This window comes from Falco rusticolus, chromosome 1 (genome assembly GCF_015220075.1).
Source record: "Falco rusticolus isolate bFalRus1 chromosome 1, bFalRus1.pri, whole genome shotgun sequence".
Classification (NCBI taxonomy): Eukaryota; Metazoa; Chordata; class Aves; order Falconiformes; family Falconidae; genus Falco; species Falco rusticolus.
This window is the reverse complement of record NC_051187.1, coordinates 30468606-30485760: the sequence shown is the minus strand read 5'-3', so window position 1 is coordinate 30485760 and position 17155 is coordinate 30468606. Positions and strand designations below refer to the sequence as shown.

Here is a 17155-nt window from a genome sequence, read left to right as displayed (position 1 = left end):
GCAAGGGAACGGGAGATACAAATGATGTATGGTGCAACACTGTGACGCTGAAACTTTATGCAATACTGTCCATATCTGTTTCTGTCACCAGTTACAAAATTTCAATCTTCCTCACCAGGTGCCACTAGGCACTCACCTTCATTGAACTGAGCAGCTGGGAGGGTAACAAAAGTCTCCAAACATCAGAGTTTGACATTCAACTGCCTAACTTATAATAATAATTAATGATATCCTATAAAAATATATCAACATATCGTTCATTAAATTTATTGCCACAGTTGAACACCGCAGGATATTGTATAAAGTTCCAGAGAGAGTATGAGGATGAATAATGGCATGGTCATCCTTTCCTGGCACAGACTGCTTATGAAAGCAGGAGAAGAGGTAGCAGTGTGAACAGAACATTTGGAGAACACTCTGGAGTACCTCAGGGGAATAGATGTGCTGTGACATCATTGTTTTATCCAAGTTAGAGGTGAGAAAAAGAGTTCATGTCACCAGAATTCAGTACTAAATGAGTTCCCATTGTTAAGTACAAATGCATGTGGGGGGCGGGGGGAAGTAATAATTTAGAGAACATGCTAGTGGCAAGGCTAAAACTACAACTGAAAAACCAGCACAGCACTTCATGCTGTGGAAAGGAGAAGCTTCAAGGCTGGCTTGATCCAAACTCATGGAAAATGATGGAAGTATTGCAGTGACTCAGCAGGAGAGGTCTCTTATCCAGTTGCGTACGTGACCTGCAACTCTTCAAGTTCATGCTTCTCTTGCTGAAAGCTTTCCTTTCCACACCCTGAGCCTGCACCAGTGCAGCCAGCTCTGCTCGCTCAGAACTGGCAGCTGGAGGGAGAGGAGCAGAAATTTACTGATGTAAACCAAGTGTTTGGATTACATTGATCATACAACCGATGACAAACACAATCTCTGAGCATTACCAGGAGTACAATTGCTGGCACTCACTTGGCAAACCCAAACACATAAATATTTTACTAGAAAGCCAGATTGTGCTTTAGTCTTTAAATCTTCTGTGGATAATTAAAACAGCTAGTCATGAAAACAGACTTCCTTAAGCTCAAGCGCGACCTTCTGTATTTCTGACTGGAAGCGTTAATTGAAAATTAGGATTTCAGCAGGGCCAGGCAAGGAACCGCTGTTTATGCACAGCGACCCCGAGTGATGCAGGAGCCTGCTGTGCACCTTGGCTGGGCTCCTTGTGCGCCATGAACAGCCCCTGGGCCGGACTCCTCTGGGACTTCCTCGATGGTTGGCCGCTCCCCAGGTCGCTCCCTTACGGTACAAGTTCAGGTTTCCCGGGGACCGGGAGCGGCCTCAGGCGCTGCCAGACAGCGGCCCACAATCCCGCCACCAGTTGCTGGGCAACGCCTCCTCAGCCTCCCGCCCTTTCTGACAGGCCGGCTCCCCCGCCCCTCCCCCGCCTTGTTCTCCGATTGGCTTCTCGCCGCCGCCGCTCCGCGCTCATTGGCTCCTCCCCACCACGAGCCCCGCCTCCTAGGTCGCACCGCCCCTGCCTCAGGGGTTAGGCGGTCCCTTTCCTGAGCGTCCCTCAGCGGCCACCGTAGCCCAGGCCGTACGTGGCAGTGGGGCTGCGGCGGCCTATGAGCGGCGGCCCCGTGCCCCGGAAGGGGCGTGGCGCGAGCCGGAAGTCCCCCCTCCTCTTTTCCTGCTGGCCCGCCGCTCGGTGCCCCCTCCCGCTGGGCTCCGCCATGTCGCCGGTGCGGGCGGTGCTGGCGCTGCTGGCCGCGCTGGCGGCCCCGGCTGCCGCCTACTTCGTCAGCATCGACGCGCACGCTGAGGAGTGTTTCCTGGAGCGGGTGCCGTCCGGCACGAAGATGGGGCTCATTTTCGAGGTGGCGGAGGGGGGCTTCCTGGATATCGACGTGGAGGTGAGGCGGACCGGCGCGGCGGCGGGCCGGCCGGCCTTGGGCCGCGCTGAGGGCGGGGGGCAGCCCCGGGGCGGCGCCCCGCCGCCGTCGGGGGTGCGGAGGCCGTGGTGGCTGGGGCAGAGCCCGGCGGGGCAGCGGTGGTGGGTTCCGTGCCCTGGGGCCGCCCGGCCTGGCTGCCCGGTCTGCCTGCTTTTGGGGCCGCCCGCCTCAGGTTTCCTTCGCTATTCTGTTCAGTATTCGTAATAAAACTTGTTTGGCGGGAAGAATGAATTAATACCCTTTACAAAAACGCGCTGGTTGTTTGGGAGCGGTGTGGTTCCCCTTGACTCATAAGACGCCTTTACTCGGGTTGATTACTGCCCTGAAAGCCGTGAAAGTTGTAGCCGAGTCCTTCAGCGAGGCATCGGACCGGTAGGAGAGTGGTGAATAAGGATTCCTCTCGTTTTGGTGAGGAGCAGGTAGCTGCCTGTGTGGGGTAACGTCAGCGTGAGAGGGTCACCTCCGAGGGTGGGTACAATGCTGTCATTGCACACGGCTGTGGTACCGGGACGTGGTCAGGGAGCTGTGCGTTCCCCTTCACATGTCACCGCTGGAAGCTCAGCCGCAGAGTCTGGGAGCCTGGTGGGATGGAAGCTGTAAGATCACAGTGACCCTGAGGGTTCAGTGCTCGAGCCCTTAGTCTGTTCGGAATGGTCACCGCAACAGTGCACAGGGGTAATATTGACATATGGGAGAATGTCTTCCCCCCCCGCCTTCAGATGGGGGAATGTGGCTGTCAGCCAGAGCTGTAGGTAGCTTATGGTTTACTTGTTCTTGAGTGCTTCTTATCTTGACCACAGGAGGCCAGTAATCTCGGCCAGTAAGAGAGGCTTTTGTATGACTTTTTTTAACCAAGAAGTTTTTTAAAAAACCCCAACAACCTACCACAACTTCTGTGCAGAAAAATGCATCACTGCTTTTGAGTTGTGGGGAGGGAAAGGACAAAGAATGCCAAACCAGTCAGATCACAGATGGTATTGGTAGTTCTGACTGAGTAATTTCAGAATATGCATGTAATGGTGTATTTAAACCCGCTCTGTTATAAATAAAATGTGTGATACTTTTTTTCCCCATCCAGATTACAGGGCCTGATAATAAAGGAATTTATAAAGGCGATCGAGAGTCCAGTGGAAAATACACATTTGCTGCCCACATGGATGGAACTTACAAGTTTTGCTTTAGCAACAGAATGTCCACCATGACTCCCAAGATAGTGATGTTCACTATTGATATCGGGGAAGCTCCGAAGGGGCAAGACATGGAGACAGAAGGTGAGGAAGACTCCTGGAAAGAAATGAGCCCCAGCTTGGGAGCTTTTCCCTACATGCATGACTTCTGAACTTGACCAGGATTCGCAGAATTCCTGCTTCTTCAGGCTGTTTAGTTAGCTGTTCCCTTGCACAGCTAAAATGGATATGGATGTTTTTAGACCACATTACATGATTTAATGCAGAATCACCAGAGAATCACTTGGCCATCTGCAGAAACTAATGCTTTTATCTTTTAGTCTTTTTATCAGTTTCATTCTCTGATTTCTAGTTTGCTCAGCGGTATGTAGGCTGCTACATGCATTAGTCGAGCTCTTTTGTAAATGTCCTAATATAAAAAATTTTCTCTTAGCCATGTAAATTACTGTTTTATCTGCAGCCTTTTGTCCTGTACTTGTGTTCATCTCTTACACTTTTCTCTAGGTGGTGGAGATACCTGGGATGGTATGTGTACTGCTTTTTGAAAGCTCATTAGCATCTTGTCTTTTGCGTATGTTTATTCACTAACAGCTAACGTTTGCTTTTTCTCTGTAACATTTGTTTGTAGCATGAGAATATCTTTTTAATAAACTACATAAAAGGTCTGATTCTGAGCAATGCTGAGCACCTGCAAGCTTCCATGGAGAGGTTTATACACCTAGCAGCTCTTGGGATCAGGTCCTTGAACTGTGACTGTTTGCCTTCAGGTGCTTTTTTCTGGCTAATAGAAGATTTAATCGGGAGTTTTAGGGGAAACTAAACTAAAACACTGCACATCCAAGAGCGCTGGATATTTTAGATGGTGTTTGCTTTCTGTTGCTAAGGTGAATGTTGAGTAATCAAAGACTTTTGGAAGCAGTAAGCTGCTTTTAGGTTATGAATGATCAGTAATGTTGCAAGGGGAAAAACTTAATTTTGTCATTTGTTCTAGAAGAATTAAATGAATGTATTGGGTAACAAGTTACTAAGTTTTATTTAGAAATCACTATAGTTAGGCAATAAATTCTTGTTTTCTATTTTAGCAGGTAAATAACTGGGTGCATTGAGTGCTTGATATAACTTAAAAAGTAACAAATTCCTAATTTTTCATTATTATTTTAAGACTTGGTTAAATTATAGAGTCTGAATATATCTGTTGTAAAGAATTCAGTGCAGCTTTAAATTTTTGAGGCACTTTTTCTTTGATTGTTTTTATTCTTTGAGTGGATTTAAACAATCCCTGCAACTGTAACTTCTCTTATTAATGAATTGCACTTACTGCAGTGACCAAATGGCCATGAAAATAAGGGATTTACAATATTAGCAAAGGGAGTGTGGTTTACACAGCTATTTAGATTTTAATTATAACTTGTAGGAGTGTTAATCTCTGATCCTCTTTTTGACTGTTCCCAATAAGGTGTGTATTTTGATTAGCTTTATTTTCAGATTTTGATCTGAAACACTTAATTTATAAATCAAAATGTAATAAGATAGCTTCAAAGCCAAGTATGTTGCTTCGATGGAAAATGTGTTGGGTTTCATGACTTTTTAGGAGAGCCGATTGCCCAGGGCATGTCTGTGGAACGATATCTTGGACTTCTCTTGGTGCTAGAAAACTTTGAAAATTACACGTATAATTTGTAAATTTCTGAGTGGACAGTTCTTTGAACAGGAATGTATTTAAAAGATCCTGTGATTGACAGTCAAATCACTAAATCTTAGATCTCTGATCTGTCCATTTGTGGAACTCTCTCAAGCTAGTTTTCTGTTGTTGGTTTGGTATTTTCCTCCTCTTCTGCTTTCATGACGCACCAGAACCTGAAGCCAGTTCCTGCCCTCTGCCAGGCCCCTTTGGCATTGTTTCTGCTGAATGCTGTGCTTCAGCTAGACCCACAGATGACAAGATGCGATATGTTGCTTCAGAAAGTGATCTCGTTTTGCCAGCATCATGATCTTAAGCTAAATTCTCAGTCGTTCTATTTTTGCAAGCTTAACAACTAGGAAAAGCTGTGATGTTAAGATAATTTGCTTGGAATATATTGGATGGTATTGTCAAACTAGATACGTGTGTGTGGTATGGATCTCATGTGCTCTCACCTTCTGTTTTTCCGGAAGAGTGTGCCTGGATTGGAAATGAGTGGTCTGTACTGACTAAATTGCGTGTCTTCTGCCTTCTCGTCACATGTGGAGAAAGATGTTTTCCCACTCGTTATATCCCATAGAGATGTGTTAGGAAAAGCGGCGCTATGAAAACTAAACTTTGCTTTGCTGTAAGGATAAAAAGTTCTCAGCTGTACAGACTGCACTTTTCAGAACTTCTGCAACAGGAAATTAAGTGTAACTGTTCATAAATATTGACAAATTGGTTTTTGAGTCAGTAACCGACTTTCTGATGCTTCTGAAATTATTCCGCAGCTCATCAGAACAAGCTAGAAGAGATGATTAATGAGTTAGCAGTGGCCATGACAGCTGTAAAGCATGAACAGGAGTACATGGAAGTTCGTGAAAGAATACATAGAGCAAGTACGTGTCTTTGACTTAAATGCCTTCTCTCCTCTCAAATGAACTTACAAAATGTGATTTAAAATACAAGTCTAGGGAAGCTGTTCCAAGTTACTGAAAAAAAACCCCCACAAACCCAAAAATGATAATTTGGAACAAAATCTGAAGGACCTGCCCACGCAATAAAGAATGTAGTTGAGGCTTGCAATCGCCTTTACATTGGCTTGTCTCTCATTTACTGAAGACTGGTATGCAAAATGTTTGCTTAATTGTTGTAAATTCGGTGGTTCTTTGGATGGTGTGTTCATGAAGGTATCAGTAATGATACAGTTCCCAGGGGCAGGCTTTGCTTGAACTACTACTTCATCCTTCAAGTGGGTGTGGCTTAATAATTGAACCAAAGTCTTTTTTTAAATGTTCGTTGAAATACAGCAGAGCTACAGTTATTTCCCAGTAGAGAACTGGGCTAACTCTGCAGTCACAACCCTTGCTTTCTGAAATGCAGCTTTAAAGTGTGACTGAGCGTGCTGAGTGATGCATTAGGGAAAGCCCAGTGAGAAAAAGGGCAAATATTTTTAATACGTGAATACGAAGTTTAATAATAATATTAAATAATAGTAAAATACTAATAATATTAAAATAATAACATCAATATTAAATAATATTAGAGCACTGGCCCCTCAACTTTTTGAACCTATGAATAACTCCAGGTTTATTCGTTACTGATGGTGTGATTTAAGAAAATGCCGAAATTTTAGAACTGGAGATGACGAACCTTTAGAGATTAGAAATTCCCATCTTAACTTTGAGAGACTGTAATATGCAAATGTTGTTTGAAAAAGCCAGTGGATTCTGTTTGTCAGTTATAAGCTTCTGCCTGGCCTCTTTGAAGGGGGGCAGGATAGAGAAACGTGCTGCAGTTTGTCTGAAGTTGAGGTTAAAACATTTTTTTATGCTTTTGCATAGCAGGCTGTTCAGAAAACTCTGCACTCCCCCCTCAGCTCTAAGTCTCCAGAGCCCTTCTGGGACACTTGTAATGTTACAAAATGTTCCCCCGCCCCCCCCCCCCCCCCCAAAAAAAAAGAGGAAGATACAAATATCAGTAGGTTATGTGCAGTAATTCAGTTCCAGTGACGGTGTTTTTGGTTGGTTTAAATGCTTTGTTACTCTACTACTTTTTTTTTTTTTTCTTCTCCCCAACAGTTAATGACAACACAAACAGCAGAGTGGTTCTTTGGTCATTCTTCGAAGCTCTTGTACTAGTTGCCATGACACTGGGACAAATCTACTATCTGAAGAGGTTTTTTGAAGTTCGAAGGGTTGTTTAAGAGTACTTTTCTGGTCCCGGATTTCAGTTCACTGTCTACCAAACATCCTGGTCACAAAAAGGTCATTTAGTTTCTGAACCCTCTTTACTGAACTGTAAAACTTATTTGCTTATGTTCCTTCCTAGTTAAAGAATGAATTGTTTTTATATATCTTCTGTAGCATAAGCTGTGCTGAAATCTTGTCACTGAATTGGCATAATTTTTTTCACTTCAATCTGCCTAGTCTGTATGCTAAGCGAGGTCCAAGCAATCTGCAAATGCTGTAATTCAACCATAGTAACAAGCAATGTTGATGTCTTTTTCTAACTTTTTTTTTCCTGTTTCCATAAGTACTTGCAGTTCTATCTAGGGAAACGGTACAAGGCCCTAACATGACTCTTTGCATTTTTGACATCTTTAACCCTGTGGTAGGTGTTACCAAATCGAAATAATCCCTTCTTCATTTACATAAACTGCCTAGGAGAAGCAATTGGAGCTTTCTTTTGTTAATGAATACAAGACAGCTGACCACTTCCAATGTAGTGTACTATTGAAAATAGTTGCTATTTAAAAGAAAGTCTTCAGTAACTATCCGAATTACATCAACTGATTCCCAAAGTTCTTTTAAATAGTTGCTATGAAAATTTCTCCTCTCATTACCGAATGTTCATCATATGGTTTTTAGTCTTTTTATATCGAAGCCAATTGTGTGCAGTATCTTGGCAGACAATGGTTAATTAGCCCTTTGGCTTTTACAGGTCCAAAGCTGGGACTGTTGGTGTTGTGGCAGAACACGTTCGTGTTCAGGAAATCGGGATTCCTGATGCCAAAGGGTTAATGATTCTGGGGGTTTATTGCGATGCTATGCAGCCCTTGTATTTAAGTTAAGTGGCAGCCTCTGCCATTATCTGATCATAATTAGCATAATGCTAAATACTGGTGTGTTTTCTTTTTCAGGCATATGTAGATTTGTTTTTGTATAAAGTTACTTTCCTCGGTATCTGATGATTGGGTTAAAAATTACAAGAAGCGTCTGATGTGGGTGCTGAGCCAGGATTATGTTGTGACTGATGTATATTAGTTGTAATCATTTTTGAGGGTGGGGTGGGGTCTTTTCCAGGGGGGAGCCTCTACAAGTAACACACAAACGGTTTTGTACAATTAATTTAAAATTTGTTACAGGTTTTCATGTTCCGGGTAAAGTTTTTTCAACCTTGGGCAAACACTTGCAGCGGTTCCTCAGAGAGGTGGCTATTACACCTCACTGTGACTGCTGTGTGCCAATATTTTTGTGTAAAACACTTAAAATTGAATTCTAAGATGTACATTTAAAAATTGCTTGTGAATCTAAATATGACCCAGGTTCGATAAATAAACAAATTCTTTAAAAAAAAAATACTTTGTTTATTATTTTTTTTCCTTTGGAATACTTTAAGGAAGTACAGTTTAACAGAAAGGTTTTGGTGAAGTGTTTCTTGGGAGACAGGGAATCCAGCCCACTGCCATCCCGCTCTGTGGGTTGGATAGGAAAACTGTGAGTGATCCGAACCCTGGGGCTTGGCTGCGGGGCTGCAGGCGCTTCGGTGTGACGGTGCTTCTCTAGACAGGCAGAAGTGCTCGCTGCGGTAGTCCCGTCGCCATAAAACCGAGGTATTTTTTGTTGTATCTACAGGGAGGTTTCTGCTGCCGAGTTTCCCCACGGAGGGAAAGGCGGGTGGTGGCGGCCGCGGGGCCGGAACCAAGGTGCTGCGGTTCTTGTTGCCGCCCGGCCCAGGAGTGCGGCGGGGCCGGAACCGAGGTGCGGCGGTGTGTGTTTCCGGCCGGCCCCGGGGCGGGCGGAGCGGTGGCGCCTCAGTCATGGAGGCGGTGACCGAGGGGAGCTGGGAGTCGCTGCCCGTGGCGCTGAGTCCGGGCGTGCTGCGGGCGCTGCGGGAGCTCGGCTTTGCCCGCATGACCCCGGTGCAGGTGGGGGGCGCCGGGCTCGCCCCTCGCCCGGGTGAGGGGGCGGCGGGGCCCTGAGGGAGGGGGGCGGCGGGCCCAGGGGAGGGGGCGGCGGGGCCGGGGCCCAGCTCGGGCCGCTCTGGGGCCGCTGGCAGCGCTGTCCCCGCACCCTGCAGCAGCGGGGCAGGTCTCGGCGCTGGCGCTGCTGACAGGGAGCTTTGATGTCCCTTGTGTCACTAGAGCCAACGCGCTTCTTTGTGATGTTTCTTTGATGTTTTTTTCAGTCTGCGACCATTCCGCTGTTCATGAGTAACAAAGATGTTGCCGCAGAGGCGGTGAGTCCCTTTTTCTTGTTGTTTTTCTTGGTTTGTCCCTGGAGCTGACGCAGGGTTGACTGTTTCCCATCTCACAGGTAACAGGCAGTGGCAAAACCTTAGCGTTTGTAATTCCCATCCTGGAAATTCTTCTCAGACGGGAAGAAAAACTAAAGAAAATGCAGGTAAGATGAAGTTTCTCAGTTCTGAGTATATTTTAATGGTGTGCGAGTAAGATTGGAGGGCTTCAGGAGAAGTATCAGTAAGCAAAATTGCATGCACGTGAAGTGACTGTGCTCAGCTCTTTGGTGTAACAGTTACAATAAACTGTGTAAAGCCTGACAATAAATAGGGGTGCGATTTCTGTGCACTTAGATACAGCTTCTTATTTGACGTGACCAAAAAAGGTTTCTGAGCTGTTAGAAAACAGTCTTAAAATATCTACAACGATGGTACTACGGGCGAGTCTTTGAATGCTTTTTATCATCCATTGACTGAATACATTTCAGTGTACAGAGAACTCGTGCTGTTATTTGCTATTAAATACCAGCACTAGATATGGCTCTCTGAGCAGAGGTATTTTGCTCATTGGTATAGTACCTCTTTCATAGATGTTTTCTGTTATTTTGTATACTTTATTGTATTTCTGTGGAAACGTGGACTCAATCTTAAAGATCTTTTCCAACGTAAATGATTCTGTGTTTCGTCTAAAACTAGGATCATGAGCATGGCTCACATTCGCTTAGCTTGTAAGGGAGGATTTTTCCTACATCTTGCTTCTAATCTGTTATTTTCCATAAATTCTTTTTGTTTTTAATGTGCAGGTTGGAGCTGTAATTATCACACCAACAAGAGAATTAGCTATTCAAATTGATGAGGTGCTATCACATTTCACAAAACACTTCCCCAAGTTTAGGTGAGTGAATTTTAGACTTGTCATGACCTGGGTTCCTTTTTCTTTGGACTTCTGTCATTCATAAACTAGCAAAACTTCAAAGATTAACTAAATCTTTCTGGTTTATTGTTTCAGTCAGATTCTTTTAATTGGTGGTAGGAATCCCATGGAAGATGTTGAAAAATTTAAAGAACGTGGGTGAGTTGATTGTCTGTAATTCTTATCAATACGTCGCAGCTGTAGTTTTCTCCTTGCCCTTTGGGGTTTCAGATTAGAGCTTTGGTTCTGCTGGTGCTAAAATTTGATGGTATTGCATGAGTGTGTCAGGGGGTATGCTGAGGAAATGGTGGTTTCTTTTCCTTGAGTGAGATAAGCTGTAATGGGAAGTAGGAAAGGATCCAGTAGGAAAGGATCACATGTGAAATCGGTACCATTTACATGTTGCCTGGGTGAAGCAGCGTGCAGCACGGGGAGCCAAAAACTGTCTTCACTGAATGTTTTGGCTCCTTCTTTCTTGTAAATGTTGGACCAGCAGTGGGCTCTGGTGTGATTGAGATCGTGCTGATGAATAATTTTCTGCAACTCTTTGGTGCCGATACCGATGGTGTTTGGAAGCAATTGTATTTGCCGCTGGCTTTTGCACAGAGGTACCACATATTTCTTCTGGCTAATAGTTGCTTTCCGTAGTTGCTGATGATATTCTAAACTTTTATTACCACAAATGGTGTGCTTTCACCTGAGCGTTTTTCTCCCATCAACATGGCATCTGAAAGGCAATGAAATATGTATAAGTTAGACGTGGCAGGCTGAAATTGTTTTATTGAAGAACGCAGTCAGCTTGGGGTGCAGGTTTGTGCTGTGACGATGATGTTAGCAGCTCCCCCAGGGTCCTTCCTGTGCAGTCACAAACTGCTGCCTGTCTTGTTCATGAACAGTGGGAACATCATTGTAGCCACCCCGGGCCGCTTGGAGGATCTGTTCAGAAGAAAAGCCGATGGGCTGGATCTAGCAAGTTGTGTGAAGTCTCTTGATGTGTTGGTATTAGATGAAGCAGACAGACTTCTAGATATGGGCTTTGAAGCAAGGTATTTGAATAATAATTCTGGTAATGCTTCTGAAGTTTTACATGAGTTCATATATGATTGATGTGAATAAGCGTGGCCTGCAATGACCTCTACAGTTAAATTTGTTGTTTTCTTCTATCTCTCTGGCTTAGTAGACTATATAAAGCAGTCGCTAAGGGGGAGGAGTATCAGGAAGGAGCGGATCCTTGATGAATACAGAGTTTAAAATTTATTTTTTCCTGATGTATGTTAGCACATGCTATATTATTGCTTGAATAAGTACCATTATTTACACATCACAGTGGCTTAAAACACATTAACCAAGAAGCTTTGATGTCTCTCTTCTCCTTCAAAGTTCAGAAAGCTAGTTCAATAGAAGATTGGCACTTGATAATAAAAATTGTTTTGTTTGTAGATTCATACTTGCAGTGACTTAACTTCTTTCTGAGGGAAGGCTTGGAACAATTATATTTTACATGTGCTTACTTGCAGTTTAAATGCCATTCTGGACTTTTTGCCCAAGCAGAGGCGGACAGGTTTGTTCTCAGCAACTCAAACTCAAGAGGTGGAGAACCTGGTGAGGGCAGGTCTCCGGAATCCTGTCCGCATCTCCGTGAAAGAGAAGGGAGTGGCAGCAAGCAACACACAGAAAACTCCAACACGCCTGGAGAACTATTATATGGTGTGAACCTCTGCGCTTCGTGATAGTTTCTTGTTCCCTCTCCTTTTTTCCTGGCTCTATTAATAAGTTGTTGAAGTCTTGGCCTGTTAGGGTCACATTAGTGGAGGAACCAGAAGTCTCAAAGACATAAAGCTTTTGCAGGTTCTCCAAAGATCAGTAATCAAGCTAGCGAGAAAGATCTAAATTAGTAACCCTGTTGTTTCCTGCTCTGTGAGTTTTGTTTGAGTGGTCAGGAGCTGTTGTAACCCTAAACTGGCTGCGCTGCTGTTGCGGCTCCTTGACCTGCTTAGAGTGGCTGGGTTGTGGGAGGAGGCTTTGGCCATTTCAGGGAAGTGGCTGAGGGAAACGTGGGATGCTGCTGCAGGAGAGGGGTTACGGCTGGGGATGGCAACACTGGGAGCTTAAGTGTTTGTTTTTCCTTAAAGCAAGGTACATAAGAGTAACATTCCACATGATGAACTGTGGTACAAATGATCAGTATTAAAAATTCTGCCTGTAGGTATTTATCGGTGCACAGTGAATGGGGGGAACTGGCAGATCACTTTGTTTCAAGTCCATTTTCTTACTTTTTTTTTTTTTTTCTTTTGCATTGTATAGATCTGCAAAGCGGATGAAAAATTTAATCAGTTGGTGCATTTCCTTCGACAGCACAAACAGGAAAAACATCTTGTCTTTTTCAGGTAATGCTGTTTGCGCTTCATTCTGAAAAGAGTATGGTGGTGTATTCCTTAAATTCCCAAACTGTGCCCTGCATTGACAAGGACACAGCTGTTTTAAAAGTGATTAATTTTAATAGTTGCCATGTAGAATATGGTGCTAAAAAGAGATTGATCAGTGCTTCATGTCTGGATTGTGTTGAACTGTATTAAGCAAAACATAGATTTTTATATGGATTTTTAAAGTAAGGCATTATAGATAGTTATATGACAATTATAAAAATTATGTACATATTTTAAATAGGCAATAGCATGTATTTTTTAAAGGTATCTGACCACTCTAGCATGACTGTCTAAACCAGATTAAAAATGCAGCATAATCTTTTGCTTTTACATCTGTCTTTGTCACAACAGCACGTGTGCCTGTGTGGAATACTATGGGAAGGCTTTGGAATCCTTAATTAAACAAGTGAAAATAATGAGCATTCATGGGAAAATGAAACACAAGCGTAACAAGATTTTTACTGAGTTTCGGAAGCTCCCAGGGTAAGAACATATGTAAAGGCTAAACCAGGCAGAAGTAAAAAGTAGTAAGGGGTGTGCAATTCTGTCTGACAATATTTTTCTGCCACTGAAGCACTGAGGAGCGGTGCTGTGCTGAGGGCAATGCTACAAGTAGGTTCTGAATGTATTTATAACAACACAAACTATCGTTAGGGTCTCAAGGTATGATCACAAACAAAGCTAAAATGTGGCTGGAGCGTGTCCAGCCTGATGTAGATAATCTGTGTGGCAGCATGGAAGGTGCAGGAAGATGGATTTGGGATATCCTGCAGCCTGGGACCCGCTGTGGTTTGCGCTCTTGCTGGCCAAACATGCGTGCTGTGAACCTGTCGTTACCGCTGCGATCCCAGCTTCTGCTTTCACAGGGCAGTGTGACAACCACGTGTTAGCCTTGCTGCTTAATGTGGTGGTGGTAGGGGAGTGGTAATGAAAATAACCTTTTCTGAGTGGAAACGCAGGACTGTGGTTTGTTAGCATATAATGAAAAATATGGCAACACAGTGCTGTAACTTACCTGCAGAAAAGTGTTCTGTCAGCTTTGCAGGATGTTGTTAAGAGACTCTTGCCTTACTAGCTGTCATTTTTTATTGCATGGGACCTGAGTTTTAGCAGTTTGTTGTAAGAAAAATAATTACCAACAGACTGGAACAGCTGTTTAAAATAGTACGCTAAATTTTTCAGTCTCTTAAATGTTTTATTAAAAGGTTTATCATATTACATCCAGCTGCGGTGGACGCAGTGGTGATTTAAAACCAGAACTTGTCGTAGGAAATTGATTTTTTCATAGTGATGTAATGTAAATCATGTTCCTTATAGCTACTTTGTAATATTTTGTCTCTTTTGAAAAAACAAATGTTTTAAAACCTTTTGTTCCTCACTGTCCAGTGCAGATGCAGAATATGCAGCTGGGGTGGTGGGAGACCGGCTCTTCTCAAATCACAGTTTAATGACAAAATTCTTTTTCTTCTTCCTAGTGGCATTTTAGTTTGCACTGATGTGATGGCTCGCGGCATCGACATTCCAGAGGTGCACTGGGTTTTACAGTATGACCCACCGAGCAGTGCAAGGTACGCCTTCAGGTCTGAAAACTTTAGCTCTGCTTCTGGTCACATTACTGTACTGTTCCGATCCAAACTGGGAACACGCAGCTGTGGAAAACATGGTATCACTGCTTGGGAGCTGCTCCAAGTGCACACATGAACCCACGTTTGTGTGCAGAGGCACCCTGGTGTCAGGCTTAGTGTGAGAATATGAAAGATGTAGTGAGAGGTGAGATGCTGGGGTGAACGAGAGCAGCAATAGGAGTGGGGAGAGCGCTCTTCGAGGAACGGGATGTTGAAAGCTCACATGAAAGGCGCTTTTCCGTGTATTTCGGCTTCCGTTGTCGTAGTTCTCCATACAACTTGCTTAAACATCACCCCCAAACCAGGTTCCCCTTGCTTTAGCACACAGCCCTGACCTGTGTGGGACTGCTGTGCATCTCTTGTATTGCGTTCTACTGATTCCGGTGGGTTTAGTTCAAGTGTACAGCGCCCTGTGCTTCCCGTCCTGCAGGATTGGCCCTTCTGCTGCCTGCCTAATGCTTTACACTCAGGCTGAGCGTCCCCTCCTGGCTCAGCTCTGGGCTGTGTCGTTTCAGCGCCTTTGTGCATCGGTGTGGTCGGACGGCGCGGATTGGCAATGTCGGTAGTGCGCTTGTGTTTTTGCTTCCCATGGAAGAATCGTACGTTAACTTTCTCTCCATCAACCAAAAGGTCAGTAGACTGTCACTGTACCTCAAAGCAGGGAAGAGCATGGCGATGGGCTTACTAACAGGAGCTTTGAAATCGGCATTTGTAGAATTTAAGGTCATACGCATCGGTAATGCTTTAGCAGAGGTGCCAAATTGAAGCAAAGACGAGAGCTGCTTATTCATCGCCAAATGCAACTATGTGTGGGAACACAATCACTCCCAGTGTTACCCACCGAGTGTGTGATGGGAATACGTGATGCACTGAGCCGGGAAAGGCTCTGCATCTCCAAGGGTGTGTAGATGGAGCATTTCCAGAAGGACAGCACTGGCTTACACTCCGACCCCCAGCCCTGCCACCCCCGTCATACACTGCACCCTCTGTGCCGCTGGTTTGTAACTCTTGAGAACTACCCGTGCCTGGTCCTGCATTTGTGGGATTAACTGTATAAATTCTGCTGGAGCCTGCTAATGAGAACGTGGCTTGGTAAGGTATGAGGGGAGGATGGTGCCTCCCTGCAGCTGTGGTGTGTGAACTCCTCTGCTGGGTAGGACAGCTGCGTGGGGCTGGATGGTGGGCGCGTGGTGGAATGGCCGAGGAGGAGGAAGGAGGCTCAAAGCTGACTGAAGATGAACCAGGGAAGGAAGGAGCACGCGTTCCAACATGCATTTTACATCACTCCGCTGAACTTTTCCTTTGGTTTTGTATTTCTTTTCCGGTTTTCAGTGTCCCATGCAGGAAATGAAACCACAGACAAACGTGGTAGATCTTCTTCCAAAACTGCAGTCTCTGGCCCTAGCTGACCGGGCAGTGTTCGAGAAAGGGATGAAAGCTTTTGTGTCTTACGTCCAGGCTTATGCCAAACATGAATGTAATCTGATCTTCCGAACGAGAGGTAATTCCCAGCAGGGGCTGGCATCTTCTACTCTTCTGTTCAGAAGACAGTGTTTGGTTTTGGGAAAAAAGTCTTACTGTCCACAAGCTTCAGCTCCTGATTCCTGAGGTCACTGCAGCCTCAGGTTCTGACAAAACTATTTTTTTCAAACAACTTGTTTCTCATTGTTTTCAAGAGAAAACATGAGCGAGTTTGACCAAACTGACAAAAGCATAAATAAAGGTGACTTAGTATTGTTACAATACAGGAAGATAATGTTGCGTTGTTGTCTTTTTTTTTTCCTCTGACTTGCTAAGTTAAATTAACTTTTTATCCAGCAAGAAACTGACTTTATAATCTTTATTTTAACAGATCTGGATTTTGCTAGCCTTGCTAAAGGTTTTGCATTGTTAAAAATGCCAAAGATGCCTGAACTAAGAGGAAAATCTTTTCCAGACTTTACTCCAGTTGCTGTTAATACAGACTCCATTTCATTTAAGGATAAAAACAGAGAAAAACAGAGACAAAGGCAATTAGAACAACAAAGAAAAGAAAGAGAGGAAAATGGAGGGAAAAAGAAATTCATAAAGAACAAAGCCTGGTCCAAACAGAAAGCCAAGAGGGAGAAGAAAAAGAAAGTAACAGCTAAAAGGAAGCGTGAAGAGGTAAATTGTGTCCGTTTTATTAAACTGCATGCGATTACTCTGGCATAGGTACATGCTCTCCAATGGCAGAGCACCATGGGATTTTAGTTGGATGGAACTGACAATGGTAAATTAACTTTTTCAGACCTTGAAGCAGGCAAAGCTTAAAAAAAATTAAGAGAATCATTTTAAAGCCAAACACTAAAACACTTTCTCAGCACCCTGATGCTAGTCAGTAATGTCCCCAGCAGAGGTAGCACGTTTTTATTTCTCAGAGGTGCAGCAGCATGGCATGATGATGGACAGCATTTCCCTCCCCCGCCCCCCCCCCCCTTTGCTTTTTCCAGTTCTCAACACTTGTAACCAAGTGTTAGACAGTTTCGCAGGTAGAAACAGAGTATCATTTCCTGATGCTTGGCTAATCCTGGCAAAATCTGCTTTGTAAACTTCTCTTGTATTCAGCTGTATAGAATGAAAACTTTTTGGTGCTGTGTTTAATTTGTTGTTTATTAACTGCCAACAGGGCTCTGATATTGAAGATGAGGATATGGAAGAGTTGCTGAATGACACAAGACTCTTGAAAAAATTAAAAAAGGGAAAAATTAGTGAAGAAGAGTTTGAGAAGAGACTAACAGGCAGCCAGAGTAGACTCAAAGCAGAAACTGTTGCTGACTTACAGTCTGAAGGCTGACAGTTATTGTAACCACTTTTTTACATTAAAATATTGCCTATTTCAATAAAACCATATTTTTATAACAAAATGACAACGCAGAGAACAGAATCTTCATAAAGAGACATGGTGTCTATAAAGAC

General features: G+C 44.0%; 2 protein-coding genes across 3 annotated transcripts; both read left to right on the top strand.

Moving 5' to 3' along the window:
- The first annotated feature begins 1665 nt into the window (after window positions 1-1665).
- On the top strand, window positions 1666-8374 carry TMED2 (transmembrane p24 trafficking protein 2). The gene is made up of 4 exons (XM_037375361.1): window positions 1666-1904; window positions 3022-3214; window positions 5585-5692; window positions 6875-8374. Exons 1-4 carry the CDS (start codon window positions 1725-1727, stop codon window positions 6997-6999), a joined length of 606 nt encoding a protein of 201 aa, XP_037231258.1. The 5' UTR covers window positions 1666-1724; the 3' UTR covers window positions 7000-8374.
- Window positions 8375-8804: 430 nt separating this feature from the next.
- DDX55 (DEAD-box helicase 55) lies at window positions 8805-17103 on the top strand. 2 transcript variants are annotated; one of them, XM_037375356.1, is made up of 14 exons: window positions 8805-8943; window positions 9204-9254; window positions 9332-9418; window positions 10058-10149; window positions 10264-10326; window positions 11064-11213; window positions 11685-11874; window positions 12472-12554; window positions 12945-13076; window positions 14069-14161; window positions 14734-14848; window positions 15551-15719; window positions 16071-16363; window positions 16866-17103. In XM_037375356.1, exons 1-14 carry the CDS (start codon window positions 8836-8838, stop codon window positions 17031-17033), a joined length of 1794 nt encoding a protein of 597 aa, XP_037231253.1. In that variant the 5' UTR covers window positions 8805-8835; the 3' UTR covers window positions 17034-17103. The 2 variants fall into 2 exon arrangements, with proteins under 2 accessions (XP_037231253.1, XP_037231254.1); XM_037375357.1 differs by having other exon boundaries at window positions 8900-8974.
- Window positions 17104-17155: the final 52 nt, after the last annotated feature.

Bases quoted from the DNA above. Each gene is read 5' to 3' on its own strand.
- TMED2 (XM_037375361.1), top strand. From the start codon at position 1,725: ATGTCGCCGGTGCGGGCGGTGCTGGCGCTGCTGGCCGCGCTGGCGGCC. The intron at 3,215-5,584 runs GTGAGGAAGACT...ATTATTCCGCAG, and splicing joins GCAAGACATGGAGACAGAAG to CTCATCAGAACAAGCTAGAA. The intron at 5,693-6,874 runs GTACGTGTCTTT...TCTCCCCAACAG, and splicing joins TGAAAGAATACATAGAGCAA to TTAATGACAACACAAACAGC.
- DDX55 (XM_037375356.1), top strand. From the start codon at position 8,836: ATGGAGGCGGTGACCGAGGGGAGCTGGGAGTCGCTGCCCGTGGCGCTG. The intron at 8,944-9,203 runs GTGGGGGGCGCC...TGTTTTTTTCAG, and splicing joins CCCGCATGACCCCGGTGCAG to TCTGCGACCATTCCGCTGTT. The intron at 11,214-11,684 runs GTATTTGAATAA...GCTTACTTGCAG, and splicing joins GATATGGGCTTTGAAGCAAG to TTTAAATGCCATTCTGGACT.